We start from the raw sequence: 12,913 nt of genomic DNA, 5'->3' as shown, positions 1-12,913 counted from the left end.
CTACTTTGATATTGGCAATGCAGAGGATAGGGAATTAAAAATAAATATTGCCTGCTTGGTAGGATCATTTCATTATATTAATGCAGTGTTCACACAGCATTAGTTCATTTGATTATCTGCAAAAAGTATTTTTTGGGTGGGGGGCAACAGTCGAGAAATTGATAAATTGATTATTTAGTTTTAATTTCAAATGAACAACTGCAATCACAGAGGTCCTCGAGTTGTCTGGTGTGAGCAGAAGACCATGTTTATTGAAAACACTATAGTAATATTTAAACGTATGTGCTCAATGTGTGGTTTATCCATACTCTGTTAAGATGAAAATGTACTCCCATGGACAGTGGGAGGTAATGTATCTTCCATTTTCCACTAGAAATTTAATTTCAACTCCAGTGTCATTCAAAACAGATCTTCACCAAAACATGTATTTGATGCAAATGCAGTCTGTTGAGTGTTACAAGCTAGTGGGAAAGTTCAAGTTAAATATGGCTTTTAAAATTATGATGAAATGAAACTGAATTTTACAAAGCAGTGTTGAAGATTTTCTAATCATTTTTGTAGACTTGTAGAAGAGCTTGTTCAGAAGGAAAAGGATTATCAAATTCTTCTTCATCAAGCTATAGAAGAAAAGGAGCATGAAATTAAATTGCTCAGATTGAAATCACAACCAATAGGTAAGTCTCGAGTAAAATGATCACCTGTCAAAGCCTTGTTTTGACTCCACATGTTCGAATTGCAACAAGCACTTTAACCCTTTAATTATTAACTGCTTTAAAAATAACACAACCCAATTTGGACTAACTGAAAAGTCTGGGATCTGTATTAGGATCCCTTTCTTGAATTGGAAGGCACTCAGGAGAGGAGGAGGCTGGTTTTAACAGCAGTTTTAACAGCAGTTTAACAGCAGGGTTTTAACAGCAGTTGCTGTATCTAAATCAGTTTCAACCAACAAAAACAAGAAGGTATTTTTGAGGAAAGCAGAAGTGCTTAATAGAACATAGAACAGTACAGCACAGAACAGGCCCTTCGGCCCACGATGTTGTGCCGAGCTTTATCTGAAACCAAGATCAAGCTATCCCACTCCCTATCATCCTGGTGTGCTCCATGTGCCTATCCAATAACCGCTTAAATGTTCCTAAAGTGTCTGACTCCACTATCACTGCAGGCAGTCCATTCCACACCCCAACCACTCTCTGCGTAAAGAACCTACCTCGGATATCCTTCCTATATCTCCCACCATGAACCCTATAATTATGCCCCCTTGTAATAGCTCCATCCACCCAAGGAAATAGTCTTTGAACGTTCACTCTATCTATCCCCTTCATCATTTTATAAACCTCTATTAAGTCTCCCCTCAGCCTCCTCCGCTCCAGAGAGAACAGCCCTAGCTCCCTCAACCTTTCCTCATATGACCTACCCTCCAAACCAGGCAGCATCCTGGTAAATCTCCTCTGCACTCTTTCCAGCGCTTCCACATCCTTCTTATAGTGAGGTGACCAGAACTGCACACAATATTCCAAATGTGGTCTCACCAAGGTCCTGTACAGTTGCAGCATAACCCCACGGCTCTTAAACTCCAACATAAAAGCTAACGCACTATAGGCCTTCTTCACAGCTCTATCCACTTGAGTGGCAACCTTTAGAGATCTGTGGATATGGACCCCAAGATCTCTCTGTTCCTCCACAGTCTTCAGAACCCTACCTTTGACCCTGTAATCCACATTTAAATTAGTCCTACCAAAATGAATCACCTCACATTTATCAGGGTTAAACTCCATTGGCCATTTTTCAGCCCAGCTTTGCATCCTATCTATGTCTCTTTGCAGCCTACAACAGCCCTCCACCTCATCCACTACTCCACCAATCTTGGTGTCATCAGCAAATTTACTGATCCACCCTTCAGCCCCCTCCTCTAAGTCATTAATAAAAATCACAAAGAGCAGAGGACCAAGCACTGATCCCTGCGGCACTCCGCTAGCAACCTGCCTCCAATCCGAAAATTTTCCATCCACCACCACCCTCTGTCTTCAATCAGACAGCCAGTTACCTATCCAATCGGCCAACTTTCCCTCTATCCCACACCTCCTCACTTTCATCATAAGCCGACCATGGGGGACCTTATCAAACGCCTTACTAAAATCCATGTATATGACATCAACTGCCCTACCTTCATCAACACACTTAGTTACCTCCTCAAAAAATTCTATCAAATTTGTGAGGCACGACTTGCCCTTCACGAATCCATGCTGACTATCCCGGATTAATCCGCATCTTTCTAAATGGATGATTATATTGATCTCCTGCTTGATTCAAACTTAGTTCATGGGTGACAACACCTTATATCTTACCAAAGCTACTTGGTTGTAATTTTCAATCATTAATATAGTCCTTATTACTTAGGCCATTACTTTCCATGAGTTGCTCCTTCGACACGGCTAGAACTTCACCAGAAGTGTGGTGCAAATACCATTTATATTTGTAAACATGACTTTGCTGCACCTCCAGTGGACCAGTTGCAAATGAGCAACAGTGAAGATGTTCAACAACAAACTTATTTTTAATGTAATGAAATATCCTAAGACACTTTGCAGCGGCATTATAAAACAAAGTATAATACCAAGCTACATCAGGAGATATTAGGTTAGATGGCTAAAAACTTGGTCAAAGAAGTAGGTTCTGAGGAGTGTCTTAAAGAAAGTAAACAAGGATATTCCAGAGTTTGGGATCTAGGCAGCTGAAGGCATGGCCACCACGGGTGGAGCAATTAAAATTGGTGATGCATTAGAAGCAAGAATCAGTGAAGTTCTGATATCTTGGAGGGTTGTGGGGCTAGAGGAGATTACAAAGATGGAGCCAAATTTCCAACCCAACTCTTTATTCCCTCCACTGCTTTGTGCCTTCTCTTTCGAGCACCTCACCTTGTTTTACCCTATCACCTCCTGTTTGAAATCCTTATTGGTCACACATTCTGATAGCTCCTTCTTTGGTTTGCTTTTCACCTTTACTTTGTACCCCTTATGAAGAAGTTTGGGGTGTTTTTTTTCTGTTAGAAATATTATTAATTCAAGTCGACTATGTAAAACAGATCAAGCCAATTAAAGGAATTGTTGACAATGTGCTGTTTATTAAAATGGAAAAATTTAAACTATGGCAGGGTTATGGAGACAGAGCAAGGGTGTACAACTAATCAAATATCTCTTTCAAAGCACAAACACGGTGAGGTGAATGGGCACCGTTTTGTGCTGTATGTTTCAATCAACTACTGATCCATGTTATCTATTTTTTGTCATTTTTAGTTTATCTGTTTCGGACTTTAGCACCAAATAAAAATCTTTTGTTTTGCATTTAAACCCTCCAATCTTCTTAAAGATGTAAAGATTAATCGTTCAACCTCACTCACTTGCTGAGTTAGCCCTCCATGAACACAAAGTCAGAAAGTTGACAGACGGACCATTGCTGCAGTATGATTTCACAGCCTGAGGTGCCATTCACTATCTTGCCCAAATACTATTCATGTTTGAGTATTCTAAGTTGACAGCCCATTGCACCTTGGGAGGGAACACCACAACCAAACTTTATCCTGACCTGGGCATTCATATTTTTTTCCATGTTATATGTTGTTCTGGGTGTAATAATTCTCTTTTGCTGCTGTATGTTTATTTTGTCTGTTTAAATAAATATTTGAGCAGCTTGTTTCAAACTGAAATTGTAATCTACTTTGTTTGTAATATCATAAATTGGATTTTTAATCCAGTAAAGATTCATTGTGGGAATCAGTGGTTCATTGTGCACTCTCTAATAAAGTGGTGTTGGAATGCAATGGAACAGCTTAGGACAGGTCACCCACTTTCCCTTTTTGTTACAAGGACAGTGGCACATGAAGGACTTAACTGGAGATCCAAACTGGTTTGTGACCTTGGTCATTGAAGATATGATAAAAGTATTGTTTTTAAAGGTGAATAACAGGCACACCACCAGTTTCTTTCAGGGAAGGGCCCCTGTATCCTCACCTGTCAGGACCTGATACCTTTGATTCTTCTGGTAGGCCGGCTGCCAGCATACACCGCTTTGTACTTTATTGGAGTCAGCACCATAGGTCATTTATAGATGGATCCCAGATTCTAAATTGGGATGAACTGTCACAAATTTTCAGAACCTAATTATCGTAATCCATACAATAGCCAAAAATAGTGAACTAATTCTGTATTATACAAATTTAAATTAAAGAACCATGTGTACTTTTTACTTGGCAATACTGTTAACCAGGTCAGGAAGCAACTGTACAGATGGAGTTCAATGTTCTTGAGATTTTATGTAGTGCAGTTTTAATAGTGTCATTTTTTTTCTTGTTTCTTCACTTTTTTTCAAAATGGGTGTTTCTGGATCCAGCTAAAGTTAGCCTTCATTCAACTTCTGTTGTCCTTATTTTCATTTCATTCCAATATTAACTGAATTCCTGTTTATTTTCAATTTTTTTAATAGACCAACCTATTCTAACTGTGTGTCGCTATGATTCTTCTCCAGTGAACACTGGAGATCCTGAGCTTATTGACTGGTTGAGGAAACATGGAGCTGATGAAGATACAATAGATAGGGTAAGATTACATGCATTCATTTACAGGTCACCTTCTGGCCACCAGTTTTATGTATTATTCCATTCATCTGTACAAATAATCGGGGTAACTTGACCTTTTGCCAATAGTGTAATTGGGATGATATCGGATTGGCTGCATGTTGCACACCTCTGCAGATTTCCCTTTACATCCCTTCAATGGCTGCCATAGGAGGTGCAGAATATGCCTCAGGTGTCCTGATCTGATAATATGGAGCATCACATCTCAACCGAGAATGTTTTAACAGCCAGTCCCTGCATCATCTCTATGTAGTTTGCTTGAGATGCTGAATTGCTAAGACACATATACATGTGCAGCACACTACACATGAATAACTGGTGCTGGGGACATAATGTAGAGTAAGTATGGATGCTACCAGATTTATCAAAGGAAGGTGCCAAACACAGATTTATTGATCTTAAGTAATGTTTGGTATTGTTTCTAATCCAAAAATCACAATTGTTGTTGCATGCAAACTAAAAAGATGCTGATGAGAATGAACACGGATGCTGTGCTTTAATATTTCCATGTTGTTTTTTCATCTTCCAAATATAACTATTCTACTTCAAAGATTGTGTAACATCTTTCTAATCAGTATTTTATTAACAGATCAAACAGTAATTGCTTTAAATCTAGAACATAAATAGTATAATCCTCCCACCATAGAGCGTGTAAATGCGGGCAATATGGGATAAGTGATTCAGCATAAATGTAAATCTGTTATTTTTAATTGTAGGCTATGGTAGTCAGATTAAAAATATATATTTGTAATTCAGTCTTGTGGTATATGACATGATAGTTACTGTGACCATTTCTTTTATCATTCAGTTTGTGGCGGATGACTATAATCTGATTGATGTTCTGAACTACATGACGAGAGATGATCTGAAATGTTTGAGGTTGAGGTAATTTCTTTATTTAACTGTGCTACTACATGAAGTCTGAGACAAGGGCATAGAACATTACAGCGCAGTACAGACCCTTCGGCCCTCGATGTTGCGCCGACCAGTGAAACCAATCTAAAGCCCATCTAACCTACACTATTCCAATATCATCCATTTGTTTATCCAATGACCATTTAAATGCCCTTAATGTTGGCGAGTCCACTACTGCTGCAGGCAGGGCATTCCACACCCTTACTACTCTCTGAGTGAAGAACCTACCTTTGACATCTGTCCTATATCTATCATCCCTCAATTTAAAGCTATGTCCCCTCGTGCTAGCTATCACCATCTGAGGAAAAAGGCTCTCACTATCCACCCTATCTAATCCTCTGATCATCTTGTATGCCTCTATTAAGTCACCTCTTAACCTTCTTCTCTCTAACGAAAACAGCCTCAAGTCCCTCAGCCTTTCCTCATAAGACCTTCCCACCATACCAGGCAACATCCTAGTAAATCTCTCTGCACCCTTTCCAATGCTTCCACATCCTTCCTATAATGAGGTGACCAGAACTGTACGCAATACTCCAAATGCGGCCGCACCAGAGTTTTGTACAGCTGCAACATGACCTCCTCGCTCCGAAACTCAATCCCTCTACCAATAAAAGCTAACACTCCGTACGCCTTCTTAACAAGCTTATCAACCTGGTGCCAACTTTCAGGGATCTATGCACATGGACACCGAGATCTCTCTGTTCATCAACACTACCAAGTATCTTACCATTAGCCCAGTACTCTGTAATCCTGTTACTCCTTCCAAAGTGAATCACCTCACACTTTTCCGCATTGAACTCCATTTGCCACCTCTCAGCCCAGCACTGCAGCTTATCTATGTCCCTCTGTAACCTGCAACAACCTTTCGCACTGTCCACAACTCCACCGACTTTAGTGTCATCCGCAAATTTACTAACCCATCTTTCTACGCCCTCATCCAGGTCATTTATAAAAATGACAAACAGCAGTGGCCCCAAAACAGATCCTTGCGGTACACCACTAGTAACTGAACTCCAGGATGAACATTTCCCATCAACCACCATCCTCTGTCTTCTTACAGCTAGCCAATTCCTGATCCAAACCGCTAAATCACCCTCAATCCCACCCCATGCCTCTGTATCTTCTGCAATAGCTTACCGTGGGGAACCTTATCAAATGCTTTACTGAAATCCATATACACCACATCAACTGCTTTACCCTCATCCACCTCTTTGGTCACCTTCTCAAAGAACTCAATAAGGTTTGTGAGGCACGAACTACCTTTCACAAAACCATGTTGACTATCCCTAATCAAATTATTCCTTTCTAGATGATTATAAATCCTATCTCTTATAATCCTTACCAACACTTTGCCCACAACAGAAGTAAGGCTCACTGGTCCTATAATTACCAGGGTTGTCTCTACTCCCCTTCTTGAACAAGGGGACAACATTTGCTATCCTCCAGTCTTCTGGCACTATTCCTGTAGACAATGATGACCTAAAGATCAAAGCCAAAGGCTCTGCAATCTCCTCCCTAGCCTCCCAGAGAATCCTGGCATAAATCCCATCCGGCCCAGGGGACTTACCTATTTTCACACTTTCCAGAATTGCTAACACCTCCTCCTTATTAACCTCAATCCCGCCTAGTCTAATAGCCTGTATCTCAGTATTCTCCTCGACAACATTGTCTTTTTCCTGCGTGAATACTGACGAAAAATATTCATTTAGCGCCTCTCCTATCTCTTCAGGCTCCACGCACAACTTCCCACTACTGTCCTTGACTGGCCCTAATCTTACCCTCGCAGGAATTTTCCGGCCGTTCCCCCCGGTGGGATCTTCCTGTCTCCACTGTTGGTGAACTCCTGCTGTGGGTTTCCTGGCGGAGGGGAGATGCATACAATGGAAAAGAAGGCCACCACCATTACTGCAAAAAACACTGCAAGGGTGCAGAAAATCCAGCCCAAGAGTTGGGAAATGGAGAAGTTGGGGAGATGAGTGGAATCGGCTGACGTCGGTGGTGGTGGAGGCAAACTCGTTGGGGTCTTTTAAGAGACTTCTGGATGAGTACATGGGATTTAATGGGATTGAGGGCTATAGATAGGCCTAGAGGTAGGGATATGATCAGCGCAACTTGTGGGCCGAAGGGCCTGTTTGTGCTGTGGCTTTCTATGTTCTATGTTCTATGAGGGAGAAGACACTTGTGTATTTACATTAAATAGAGGAAATGCTTGAAATACTCAACAGGTTAGGGAGCATCTGTGAAGAGAGAAAAATAAAGTTAATATTTCCTAACCTAAAATGTTAACTCTATGGGCCCTATTTTACCATTTTGATTCTAAGTACTGGGTGGACTTTAAACCTGGAGTGTATCAGATCCAACTTTTAGACCTGTTCTCCCCTTACGCACTCTGCCTGCAAAAATATCAGCAAATACGAATCGCACTGCACAAGCCTGTGGGCAGGGCTTAACGCGCCCAAAACACTGCAGCTCCGATCGGCGCCTCCAATTGCGCACGCACAGAAAAAAAATAGAATGCTGCTCCCTGCCACATCCCTCCCGGGCCCGATAATGCTTCCCCCTGGCCCCCACGGACATTGCTCCACCCCCAGAACATTATTGACCCCCTTATACCCTCCCCCCTCCTCCCAAACCGATTGCGGGCCCCTTCCCCCCCGACCGATCTCGGGCAGAGTGATCCACCCCCCCCCCCCCCCCCCACTGACCTCAGGCAGAGTGGCAGCAGACCCCCCTTCCCCCCCCGCATTGATCTCAGGCAGAGTGGCAGAGGACCCCCTCTTCCCCCCACTGATCTCAGGCAGAGTGGCAGCGGACCCCTCCTTCCCCCCCTTCCCCCACTGATCTCAGGCAGAGTGGCAGCGGACCCACCTCCAGGCGCCCCCCCCCCCCCCCTCACCTCCAACCGATCTCAAGCAGAGAGCCATCGGATGCTAGGCACCTATCTCTTCACTAACTGGAGTGCCCAAATCGGACTTCTATGGAGCATATCTGTTTCGCGCCGATTCTGAATGGGTGAATGCGTTGGTAAAGGGGGAAGTGCTGGTAAAGATGGCCTCACAATCCATTAAGCCAATTTAAATGCATGCATCCTGATTGCGTCCATTTTCAGGCCTTGGTAAAGGAGGAACCCCCACGGAGATGGGCACGAATCGTGCTACTCACCTCATGCCCGACTTTACCAATTTTTCACACCCGAAAATGGGCACAACTTGATGCTAAAATCGGGCCCTATATTTCTCTTCAAAGATTCTGCCTGAACTGCTGAATATTTCCATCATTTTGTGCTTTATTTCAGGTTTTCAGCATCTGCATTATTTTTCTTTTGTATTTACATGAATGTGGCTTTACCCTACATTTCATAATTTTTGTTTTGCCCTTAACAAATCCATGCTGGCTTTCCTTAATTAACATGCATTTGCATGTGACAATTAATTTCGTCCCCAGTTATCACTTTCGGACATTTCCCCATCACTCGAGTTAAACTGGTTGGCCTGTAGTTGCTGGGTTATGTTTACATTATTTTTCAAACGAGGGTACAATGTTTGCAAATCTCCAATCCTCTGGCACCACCAGTGTTCTTGGATGCATCTCATCGGTCCTGCTGCCTTGTCAACTCTTAAGTACAGACAGACCATTTAATATATGCACTTTATCAATTTTAAATCATTCATGTGTCTGAATCACCTCCTCCTGCATCATGACCTGTGCAGCATCTTGTTCCTTGGATCCTTAAGGATCTATATACTTTGACAACCCAACCTCAACTTGTGCATGTAAAACCATCAAACTGACACTTGAGCTCAAAATACTGGCTTATGAATCCCATAGTATCAGCATCTTGTAATATGGCTATGAATCATGGATGACATACACCTACCGAAAAAGGAAGTTCTACAAGTTTCATCTTCAATGTTTGCAATCATTCTGGGCATCTCACGGAAAGACAAAATCACAAATGTGGCAGTCATTTTAAAGTCAGATATCCCATTCATCATAGGCAACTGTGCTAACTTGGGCACATTTACAAGGAAGATGGTCACATACCTAAACATTTTTTGTAAGGCAAGGGAGCCAGAGCCATATGGCCAGTGGGTTACCCAAAGCTCTGCTTCAAGGATGCTTGAAAGCATTGAATTTCACACCTGGAAAGCACTAGCTGTTAACAGGAAAATGGTGGCATAACCTGTGGACTGCAGTTAAAGACAATAATGATTATTGCCACAGTGGTTTGGTAACAGGTGTCAACACTAAAACAGCAACCCAGATAACACCTGATGACCACTTCACTTGTGGTAGGACCTCCTTCTCACTGATTGGGCTCTTCAGCCATCAGCAAAAGTGCACCATAAGAAGCTATCCTATCCCCAACAGATTTGATTTGCCCATCATCTAGCACAAGTGGAAATTGCAGTTGATAATGTACCTGAACCCACAAGTCTCTGGACCACCACTTTCTAGCTTTTCACCATTTAGAAAGCACGCTGTTATATGCTTTCTAGGTCCTAGGTAGATGGCCACATATTTTCCTACATTCAAATCCATTTCAATGAATGGGCAAAACTGGCATTGAATGCCAGTTTTACTCATTCACTTAATCTATCAATATAATTTTGTAATTTTATGCTACCTTCTACACTACTTGCAATGCTACTTTATCATTGTGTCTTTGGCAAATTTGAATATGTGATTTTCTGTCCCATCATCTAAGTTGTTAGTAAGTAAGTGAATGCTGATATGCCAACATCGATCTTTGCGGGACACCACCAGTCACATCTTGCGTAGAGTACTTGCCCATTATCCTTTTCTTTTTCTCCTTTTATGCAACCAATTTCTTAATCGGTTTCCTTTAATCCCATTGGCTTTAACTTCAGCTAACAGTCTCTTCTGAGGGATCTTATTCTAATCTGTCATCTAACACAACCAAAAAACATGACTAGACAGTTTCCCTTTGCATCTCACATTTTGTGAAAAGTTAATAGAAGCCTGTTTAAACTTCTTACTGTGTTTACCGCAGTCCAACGCCGGCATCTCCACATCTTGTCTTCACAATAACAGTCAATGTTCCCACAAACATAATTCACTATGTGAAGTGCTTTGAGAGCTTAAACAAAATGATTTAAGCATTGTACACATTTTTCTATATTGTTGAGCCTAATTCTCTTTCCCTTGAAAAGGACTGACATTGTTCCCTGATTTAAAAATCCACCCTCTTATTTTCTGAACCTGTCCTTCCTGCCGCATGCCCTCAAACACATTAAAGCTATCTGAGTGCAGATGCATCACTCTCGTCACTTCCCTTTTTAATCCTTTTAGACTAGATTTGTAACTTTAACAGCATTGGAATGCCCTGGTCAAAATCACCAACAATATCCGATGTGTCTGCCTATCCTTGGCTCTCTGCTACCATTTATTCTCTTGACCGTTCTATTCTTTTCAAGCCACCACCTTGGCACTGCTATTTGTGTGATTACCCTTCTCTCTGTCCCAACTCTGTAATTTAATTCTTCCAACAGCTTTTCCCTCAATTCCTGTAGATCTAGCTCTGCTGTAACCCAGAGTTTCACCTTGGGTCCTCTGTCCTTGGCAATTTGACTAGCAATTGATTCAGAACTATAACTGCAATGTAATGATTGCCGATTGCAATCCACTGAATTTTATGTAAAATATTCTCAAAGTATTATGCAAAGTTTATAGAATTCTGAATTATTAATTATAGGAGATATATAAAGGGATGTTTGTCAGGATTCTGCTGTTCAAATAGAAAAAGAATTGAAGATGAAATAATGGAATTGTATTACTTCTTGTTTCTTGGTTACTCTCCACAACGTGGAGTTGCCGGCGCTGGACTGGGGTAGGCACAATAAGTAGTCTCACAACACCAGGTTAAAGTCCAACAGGTTTATTTGGTAGCACACTACCAGTTGCTCCACACCAAACAGCTGTTGCATGATTTGGACGGCAATTATTTTATGATCAACCAGTCATCATTATGTCTTTTCGTCTCTTCCCAGGGGTGGAATGCTATGCAAGTTATGGAAAGCAATCATGGAGAACAGAGAAAAAGTGAATTTCCTTCCCTGCTAGGTCATATGTAAGGAACAATGAGAAAACAGCACTTTAAATTAAAATAGACAGTGTAAACATATAGGTTGTTTATGTGTGTGCTGCAACAAGTACTGTGTACCTGAATGTTGACAAGTGTATATGTGCTGTGAATTGTTCACCCCACAACTGTGCAATTTTGCCAACCGTTTTTATGTAAAACTACAATATTTAAGCCAGAGAATGATGAAGCTTTTAAATCCAGTCTTAAGGGATAACTTTCCAACTTTCCATTCCCAGTGGGGACCCCTGATCACTAGTGAGCATGTACTGTATGTTTGGGTGTCCGCTGTATATTATTTATGGGAAAATGATGTGCAAAGCATGCTCAAACTTCTAATGTACACTCCTACTGAACAAGGTCTCCTGCTGAGGGCACAAAACTGGAAAATTATCCCTTTTATAGTAGTCACATTTAGGTTTCTATTTTGACTTCTTCTAACAAGTAGCAGAAACCAATTGTGCACAAAATACTGTTTTTATACCAGAATTTTTTGTGTTCATATGGATGGCATTTCACTGAACTACTGTTAATGTACATTGTGCAAAACTGCACATGTAACTTTTTTTTAGAATATCTGGAAATATAATCAGATGCCTTTACACATTTCTGCGGTTGAACAATCTAATTTCCAGGACTAAATTTGGTAATGCTTATTTTATTAAGTGTACGAATGTTATATCTAATTGTTCCAGTTTTTGTAACATAAGTTATATGGCTTTATATTGTATAATTACAGTTAATCATGTTTACCTTTGTAATGGATGTTGTAACATGCTTTAAATCTTAGTGCTACAGTTTACATTCATTGCTGAACTTTGTGCCACAAATGGCTTGTTCTAAAGCTAAAAAAAAACCACTCAGAAATAAATCAGTAAACATGACCAAATCAGTTGCATTTCTTTTTGTTGTAAATCATTTAATCACATCATACACTGGTTCTCTTATGAATTCCTACTTGCATTTATACTCCACATAATAGGTATGGTAGAATGTGCAACTGAGATAAATCATTCCAACTGGACCTGTGCTTTTATTATTGTGAAACCCTCCTTATTCCTATCAACCTTTCTTATTTTCTTCCCTCCTTTCTAATAGGCTTATTCCCTTCATTAATGATGGCATGTAGATTGCCACAAGGAAGCTATCATGGCTCCTGCCAGGGTATTGCATGGTTTTCTTGTGGGCTGAAATAACAACACCATAATGACATGGAAGTCTATTCTATTCGTGTAATATGTGGAGTTATTTTGTGGGTACAA

At 40.9% G+C, this 12,913-nt stretch overlaps 1 protein-coding gene across 1 annotated transcript in view; it reads left to right on the top strand.

Annotated features, from left to right (window-relative positions):
- Positions 1-11,779, top strand: part of LOC144493527 (mitogen-activated protein kinase kinase kinase 5-like) — a 154,669-nt gene extending 142,890 nt beyond the window's left edge. The window contains 5 exon segments of the mRNA XM_078212578.1: positions 562-674; positions 4,483-4,595; positions 5,442-5,518; positions 11,560-11,602; positions 11,605-11,779. Of these exon segments, the coding sequence (XP_078068704.1) occupies positions 562-674; positions 4,483-4,595; positions 5,442-5,518; positions 11,560-11,602; positions 11,605-11,643 (385 nt within the window). The 3' untranslated portion in view covers positions 11,644-11,779.
- Positions 11,780-12,913: the final 1,134 nt, after the last annotated feature.

The sequence above is a fragment of the Mustelus asterias genome, chromosome 5 (genome assembly GCF_964213995.1).
Source record: "Mustelus asterias chromosome 5, sMusAst1.hap1.1, whole genome shotgun sequence".
Taxonomy (NCBI): domain Eukaryota; kingdom Metazoa; phylum Chordata; class Chondrichthyes; order Carcharhiniformes; family Triakidae; genus Mustelus; species Mustelus asterias.
Note: the sequence above shows the minus strand (reverse complement) of the source record. Positions and strands in the feature narration are given on the sequence as shown.